Here is an 8,740-nt window from a genome sequence, read left to right on the forward strand (position 1 = left end):
CATTCCTTTGGAATCCTCGAACCACCACCTCGTGCCATTGCAAAGTCCGTTCGCGGGGTCAATGTTCTTGAGCAATATGACAGGGCAGTTAATCTTGAGCTTCAACACATGCGGGGGCAGCCCATTAGGGGTCAATGTGTTAAGGAATTCAGGAGGATAGTAGTTATGAGGATCGTCCACCGCAGAATCAAAACTATGGTACACCATCTCATCTCCTTGGAATCGACTGATCATCTTCAAATTGATCCTATCCACGCAATCATTCCGTGTCGACAAGATTTCTCTGGAGGTGATGTAGTCTGGGTCTGGCGTGTTAGCACCGAGGCTAGGAAAAGTATTGTCTATTAATGTATCAAGGTCAGTGTCCTTCCCAGTTGACGACACACATATCTCGTCTGGAAGGCGAACCTTGCCATCTTGATTTGTCTCCTCCTTACCATCACCAATGCGCAATAGATATTCTGCAAACCATGGGTCACTATGTGCCCTCATATTGCGTACCAACTTAAGGTGATGCATGGAATCCCAAAGGTAATACCTACGCAACGATGAATTAATTATCTGAGCCCTAGACCCCTTACGGACAACAGGGAGGACTTGCCTGAAATCTCCACCGAACACAATTGTCTTTCCACCGAACGGCAGGTCTGGTCGGCCCATCACGTCGCGCATACTGTTGTCCAACGCCTCCACTGCCTGCCTCTTTGTCATGGAAGCCTCATCCCAAATAATGAGAGAAGCTGACTGTAGGAGCTTTGCAGTACCGTGAATGAGCTGTTCTCCCTCCTGGCATTATGGAAGCAGCAACACCGGACGTAGCTGTCACTATAGCAATTTTTTTCTGCCCACGTACCCTTGCGAGTAGTGCTCTTACAAAAAAGTCTTTCCGGTGCCTCCAGGCCCATCCACAAAGAAGACACCACCCTCATCACGATCAATAGCATACATAATTTCATCGTATGCGGCCCTCTGATCTGAATTAAGTGAATCTGATAGATATGTGTCCTCAACATTGAGCTCTATGGTGGATTCCTCGAAGATCTCCCTTGTCACACCGGTGGAAGTGTCATATTCTTCCTGGATATCGGGAAGAGGGAATGACTCTATCTCCTTGCCCATTGATTGTAGCATATTCCTAATATCTATTAGAACCAATTGCTCAACTACAACTTTGGATGGATTGCTATGACGATAGTCTTCTGACATTGCATCCAGGTGCTTCTCCCAGAGTTCGCGCACATCGCTTGGCTCACAAAAAACCAGTATCGTTGCAAAGAGCCTCCGTAGAGATGATGGCATCTCATATAATGTGGATTCAGTGAGGGACTCATCCGGTGTGTTGTCTCCTTCGATCAATCCCCTTCTCTCGGCAGCTTCATGAAAGGTTGGTAGGATCTCACCATTAACTTTCCTTAGGTCCTCACAAGAGGTGGCTCCAGTGACATGGTTTAGGAGGACTCGCAGTAATAGCGTTCCCCCTCGGCAGGATGAGCGGACACAATTCTTCCAATTTGTCCACCTGTATCTCGTACCCTTTTCCTCCAATATTTGTTTTTCTGACTTGTCTGCCAGGTGTACCACTCGGGGAAGTCCATGTACAAGATAGAACGAGCATCCTCATGTAATCTGTTTGCCTCAAAGTACTCCGTAAGCATTGACTTCTCAACACCTTCACGGTTAACTATTCGTTCAATATTCTGGGTCGCTTGGAATGACACCATGTGCATGTTTGGCAAATGGAGTTGTAGTTGCTTCACGGGTGGCGAGTTCTTACTCAATTCAAATCCATATATCCTCCACAATGCTTCTGGAGGAGTCACCCACCTAGCATCTCTATACTGTTTGATCTCATCTATGTCTCCATTTTTGTCAGCCTCACTTACAGCAATAGATGCTCGATCATGGCCTTTTTATATGTACTTGAACAAGTATTTAACGGCTTTTATGCTGCCGCATGCCTCAACATTGATGTGACAGTTGAAGTAGCGCAAGAGGTGTGGGTTGTATGGGACGACCCACCTATTATCTAGCCATTCCTTTCGAACCATTGCTTTACATCTGTCTTCACGTCGTCTGTAGAGCGGGCAGGAGTCCTTGCCTTGTAAGGTAGTCGCGTTGAAAGGTCGCGGATAGTGATTCTTACAAGAAAGATGACCCTTTGTGCATGGGCATTCAGGATTCAAAGCACCACAAGGTCCATGCATCATATGTTTCACGACCAACTTGTACAGTTCTGGGTACTTCTTCTTGTTGGGGAGCTCGGCTGAGATAAGGCGATCATACTGCTCGGGGCACGTGAGCTTGTATCGGCCCTCCATGATGAGCAGGAAATGCGCATGAGGCAGACCCCTCTTTTGGAACTCCACCACATACACATAAGCCCTCACCTTGCCCAAGATATCCTTTTTAAGTAGCTTATTTTTGAGTTCCTCCAACTTAGCCCTGAAAACACGAACGACGAGATCTGGACGATCTTGAGGTGTCTGGCCAGGGTAGAGCTCTTGCCTAATCTCATCCCAGTTTGGGTTGCATGTCATTGTGAGGAAGATGTCTGGCTTGCCATACCTCCTAACTAAGGCCATAGCATCCATGTAGCGACGCCTCATGTCTCGTGGACCACCGATAAATGACGTAGCTAGAACTGTGCGTTTTCCAACGGAATCTGTCCTACCCTCACCGGCATGTAGGCTATCCACCAAGCCTTGGTACAGGTCCGCCCTTATTTTATCTTGATGACCCCATATATAGTCCAACCGGGAGTTCTCAATCTTGATGTATGTGTCGACCGTGAACTGCTGGAAAAGACACTTGCCAAAGAGGATCGGGTTGAATATCCCAGGACGCATCTGGACTTTGTAGCAGTAGTAGTCCCTCACAGATACACATAGCCTGCCTCCAGAAGCTGCATACAAAATTGAAAATCGATGGTGATGTTGATTGAGAGCACACCTCAAATGGACGGTGATGTAACAACTTATTGCAACACTAACCTGCATCATCATCGGCATTATCACTGATTGGGGGATTGGAGGACCTATTGTTAAGGCCACGAGCTAGACGAGCTGCACGAGCTGCCATCACAGTTTCATAGGGCACACCTTCCTTCGGGATATCAGTATGCCACCCAAGTTCACCTCTAGGGAAGAAAAGAGGGTACGACAATGCATCATAGCATCCATGGTAGGACTTGATGCCATATATATCTCTATTCTTCCCTTGTAGGATGATGCTACTGTCGAATTGTCTTCGACGTTCACTACCCTCCACCCACACAGCAGCTACTTCTGAAGTGGTCGGGGTGTTATATCTTCTTTGATCCATCCGTTGGTCAAGGTTAAGTGTTATGTGATAGTCATCAACATCATCAACATGGCCCATACTTCGGAGGTGTTCAGAGTATGGGTTGCCATGAAGTATGTTGACCAATTGTGTGATAACTTCTTTGTCTTTCTGACACTGCTCTTTACGGCAACTGTGATACCTATGTTCTAAATTGGGGCCATCATCATAGAAGTAGAGCTCCAAGTGACTACGATCCAAACCATCTTGTTTGCCGAATGACCGTATGTTGTGGTACATTTGGCCATGGGCACGAAAGGTATAGATCTGGTGCTTTGATATGTTAGTGGTATCACTATCAAGGTGACAATATAGTGAGGTGAATGAGAAGTGGCTGTTGAAAAAACTGGTATTGTCACGAAAATGCCTGGAATCAGAGTCTGCACTTGTCCATAGCCTCACGAGCTCGGGTGGCGTATCTGGGTTGGCCAGTTTGATCTTCCCCTTCCGGCAGCAAAAACCCATGAACTCACGCTCGAACTTCTTTGCATAGCAGTGTTTGCAGTCCTCCACCGACTTCAGCTTGTGTGTGTTGGTTGGGAGTTTGCTATAAACCGTATCATAGGGATCTGGAACACATGAAATGGAAGTAGTGTCGTCGTCATCATCAACATCCTCCATTTCAATATCCTCGTCATTGTCCTCCTCTGAAATTGTTCAACGTACTGTCAATATGAGTACAAAAAACATGCACATGATATACACGAGACGTCGTGGAACATGATTAAAATACCCATCCCAGCGAACATGTAGCCTTCCTCGTCTTCCGAGTCGTCCTCCAATATGACACCCTCTCCATCACCTATCCCACAATAATTTATGAGGCTCATGTCTCCAATAACTCCGCGTGCATGAATTTCATAAAAAAGCTTACCATCGTCATTGGATCGTGAGTGTGTTGTATGTTCTTGCATCGCAAAGGTATTTGGAGATGTATTCTCTATGAATACAACATAAAAGATAATCAATATGATTATGAAAGACTTATCTTAGAATGTTTGAACAATTAAGATAAAACATTACCATTATTGACAAGGACAGATTGTGAAGGAAGTTCAAAACCATTGACACCTTCCACCGTCATTGTTGGATTTTGATCTAACGATGCTTTCACATCATTGTTGGGTGCTAGATGTATTTCGCTAGGCTCACAAAATCGTGATGTACTTTTTGTTATTAGAACATAAAAATTTCAGTGAACAATCATAGAGAATCAGTGTTCCGAAGTTAATAACATTACCATTGTTAATGATGACCGAATTGTGTTGGATGTTCAAACCCATTTACGCCGTCTAGCGCAATGGACTGGTTTTCATCGATCGATGTGGGTCTATTCTTCCTACCACTTGCTTGGAAAGCTTGGTTTCGATGATCCATCAAAGCTTGCCTTTCCCCGGGTGTCACATGTTTTCTTCGTGGCTCCATACTGACATCCATATCTGGTGTCTCCACACACGATATATCCTCAGAAGCGGACTGGATATAAATAGGGGAACCCGTGAGCTCGGGTATTGACCAATCACGTCTGACTACGGAGCCATCGGGACCAAATAAACTTGCATTTTCGTGAACTATCTTGGGGATGTAAAATGGGTTCTCCATGGCCAAGGAATCTTGGTTGAGAGTGTTGCGCAAAGACGTGCGGCGAGCGCTCTTTGCATGTCTTTTCTCATGAGTCATACTGGCATACCGCTCCCTATCATTAACGCGTTTACTTTCCATTTTCTCTGTTGAAATCAAATGATAAGTATAACACCATAAGAGTACTGATTGTGTGATCTCGGCTATTGGGGAACAATTCTGATTGGTTTTGTGCAATTATTACCTGTTGAAGATTTTGTCTGCTGATAGGCTTGACGCTTACTTTCTAGCAGTGCATCTTTCTTGTTGTTATCCATGTGAGCATACCGTTCCCTATCATTAGCACGTGTACCGTTGACTTTCTCTGTTGAATCACATGAAAGCGGCAATCCCTTCAGAGTGCTAGTTTGTTACATCCAACGAATGTACAATTTTGACATATTTATCATGAATTTACCTGTTGATGATTTTGTTTTTTGATAGGCTTGACGTTGTCTTTCCAACAATGCTTCTTTTTATTGCTCTCCATGTTCGCATATCGTTCCCTATCTTGTTGCCTCCTTCGCTCTTTGGGATCTATGGCTTGTGGCTGAATATGGGATGATGTGGGACTAACAGTACTGCAAGTGTTGAAGTCCATAATATCTACAGAATAAAGAATCATCACATATGTAGAACAATGAGTAATAAATTATTAGCATATATAGTAAGATATATTGGTTGTATTTATACCGGTCTGATGGTTTTCTTCGCTTTGAACCGGCAATTCAATAAATTTCCTCCTGTACGTGTCATTTCTGCTTAGCCAGTCATTATCTTCAAGAGGAACCATATTTTCCTTGTTGCAAGAAGTGTCTTCTTGTTCTAACCAAGGCACGCGTCAGGTTTAGTTGCTTAGAAACATGGAATGATATATCTGCAAGTAATAATATGCCTACTATTAAGCACCTTTAACAACCGACATGTGTGGACCTGATCATGTCTCTTGGGAATTAACCAATAGTCGAGCTTTCTTATCTCAATAGGCTTCACGGCGCTTCTTAAGTAGTTCATTTCTTTTCTCTTCACCCATCTGCGCGTATCACTCCCTAGCACGTTGCCGCTTGCGCTCTTTCGCATCCATAGGTTCCGCTCCATTACTAATATCGACGACACCTAAACAACACAACAATGACAGTAATATTTCTTGTGAGATTGTACACTTACACATCATTAGATCATTAAATAGTACTTTTGCTCATAGAGTTCGACATGATAAATATTACTTTGGTTCATAGATCTCGTCATGTCTTTGAAGGGAGTACGATCGCCCGATCGTGCCGGAGACTTCATCTGCAAGGAAGACGGTGTCAAATAAAAAGTTTTAATTACGTGGCCACCGTGATAAGCTTGTAGAGTGCACGCTTATTCTACATCACACCTCATATAGGACTTATGCACCACCATTTATTATGTCACACTTCATATAAATTTCATGCTAATTATACATGATGAATGACTTTAAAGTTATATTAATATACCTGAACATGATAAATTATAATTTGTTGCCACAAAAAATGATTTTACATGGTGATACATATTTCCCTTCCGTAACACTAATAGCACATGGTAATACAAACATATTGTTCACATCTTGCTGTTTACATGTCATCAGACTATTTATTGAGGATCGTTTACATGTCACCATGTATTGTAAACATGCGAAAATATAATTAATTTCGGCCCAGTTGCACAAGAGAGAACACGAAGCTTATTATCACATTTGGCCTGCCCGCGAGATCTAATTTGTTCAACGGCCTATTACAACAAGGGCCACCATCCATTCTGAACTGGCCCAACTTGGGCTTGCCATCACAGATGTGCCACGATGCGCACGCCCGATCCTCTGGACGACACAGATCAACCCCCGGATCACAAAATCAGCTCCGGTCGAAACCCTGCGCAAAATATCCCCCAATTATCGCCGACATTCACGGAAAGGACGGAGATAGCGGCTGTGACGACGCCGAAATCCATGCCGCTGCGGCGGGCAAATTGGGACGCTCGTCGGCGATGTCGCGTCCGGCGTTGCTCTACCTGGCTCTGCTCGTTGAGGATGTGCGGGCCGCCGTCCTTGAAGGCAGACGTTCTGGCCATGGTGATGGGAGCTGCGTGTGCCGTCGCCCCTGATGGCAGGCGCGGTGGTCGGGAAACGGTGGCTGCGTGTGATACGGTGACGGCGGGTCGGGAGACGGCGTCTGCGCGTAAGACGGAGGCTGAGCGGCCTCTGTGTGCTGGAGTTAGCTCCCGCGGCGTGGAGAGGAGCTGCAGCCCGCACATCGCAAAGGGATGGAGGCCTCCTTCTCCCATCCAGTTGCTGATTTCATGTGGGGTATGTGTCCTTCTACAACCTCACGTGTTAGTTTGAATCATACTATTGTATTCTGCTCGAAGCCCAAATTATAAATAGGATGCATTTTGCATAGAGTGGATGCTCACAAACATGGGGCTAATTATACACGGGAAACATGAATAAATCACAGGACTTACCGAAGCAATTTAGATAGGAGTCTGTGTGCGTTTATCTTAGCGTCGTGGCACCCAGGAAAGATCAGCTAGAAAGGAAGAACAGGGGAACAATTTTTTGAAACCAATGGCACGAAGTGTGCGTGAGGTTTGTATGCTTATAACATTGTGCGTGGAATCAGGCTTATATGCAACGCACGGGATAGGAAGGTGATCCCGTATAATTAATTAAAGTTAATGCGCAGATTCTTGTCTGTCATTTATATGGTACGTAGGGGATAGGAAGGAATTAATGGGGAAAGTAGAAAAATGGAAAGAACATAGATATAGCAGTTGATCCCGGACAGATTTTCAGCTGAATTTATTTTTTTCGTCGTGTTGGCGGCAGCTAAAAAGACATACTTTGGCTGATCTGACTATTTTCATTTTCATTGGCGCCAGCTAAACCATGGTGATAGTCAAAGAAGGAAGAATATTGATCACGGTTTCAATGAAAGAAGGAAGGAGATGAATGAATTGAGTGCCATGCATGAATTGATTGCGTTTGAATTGATTGTCTCTTGTTACCTTATGTGAATTGATTGCGTTTGGAATGATTGCCTCTGGTTACCTTATGTGATTGATTGCTGTCTTGTTTGTCCGGCCGGAGGGAGAAAACCGGGAGGGAGAAAACCGGGATGGGGGAAAGAAAATCGGGACAGGGTGAGGGTGTCGTACGAGAGGTTGGACGAAGCGGGGAACGTAAGAGGGGAAACGGAACACTATGTTTCTTTTAGATAATTTTAGATAAAGTAGAGATTAGGCAGGGGAATCCCTTCCTCACGTACGTGCTCAACTAACCAAAGGTCCCTCACCAACGTGCACAACCAACGGAACGTTTTTCTTTTTTGCTAATTCCCAATCCCCAGTTCAATTACCAGGGGTCCCCCAGGGAAGAGATTTGAGGGAGTTGGCCCTCTTAATTCCCCTTCCCTCTCCTTTCTTAATTCACATGTCCCTGAATCAATCAAAGGATTTTAAGTCTCACCTACCTTAAATTCCCATTCCCAATCAACAACTCCCCCAAACCAAACAAGCTGGAACTGGAACTCTGCATCTATTTCGGTGGGTAAGAGGAAGTGGAACTGCTGCATGAAGATGAAGAAAGTGATGAAAAATTAATGGGTGGGGGAGTTATATTTGAGGAGATGGCAAGGCCGTAGCGCTCCAGCCGGAGCTTCGTTTCTTTCCAGATAAAGAAAACTGAAAGCAGATGATGATGTGGATGACAAAGGGCATTATGCATGTTTAAATTTGCATATAGGAAAGGTAGTAC

General features: G+C 44.6%; 1 protein-coding gene across 1 annotated transcript; it reads left to right on the forward strand.

Annotated features, from left to right (window-relative positions):
• Window positions 1-6,824: 6,824 nt before the first annotated feature.
• On the forward strand, window positions 6,825-8,023 carry LOC123160684 (uncharacterized). Its single transcript, XM_044578562.1, has 2 exons — window positions 6,825-7,291; window positions 7,867-8,023. Exons 1-2 carry the CDS (start codon window positions 6,935-6,937, stop codon window positions 7,999-8,001), a joined length of 492 nt encoding a protein of 163 aa, XP_044434497.1. The 5' UTR covers window positions 6,825-6,934; the 3' UTR covers window positions 8,002-8,023.
• Window positions 8,024-8,740: the final 717 nt, after the last annotated feature.

Source organism: Triticum aestivum, chromosome 1A, assembly GCF_018294505.1.
Source record: "Triticum aestivum cultivar Chinese Spring chromosome 1A, IWGSC CS RefSeq v2.1, whole genome shotgun sequence".
In the NCBI taxonomy this organism is placed as follows: Eukaryota; Viridiplantae; Streptophyta; class Magnoliopsida; order Poales; family Poaceae; genus Triticum; species Triticum aestivum.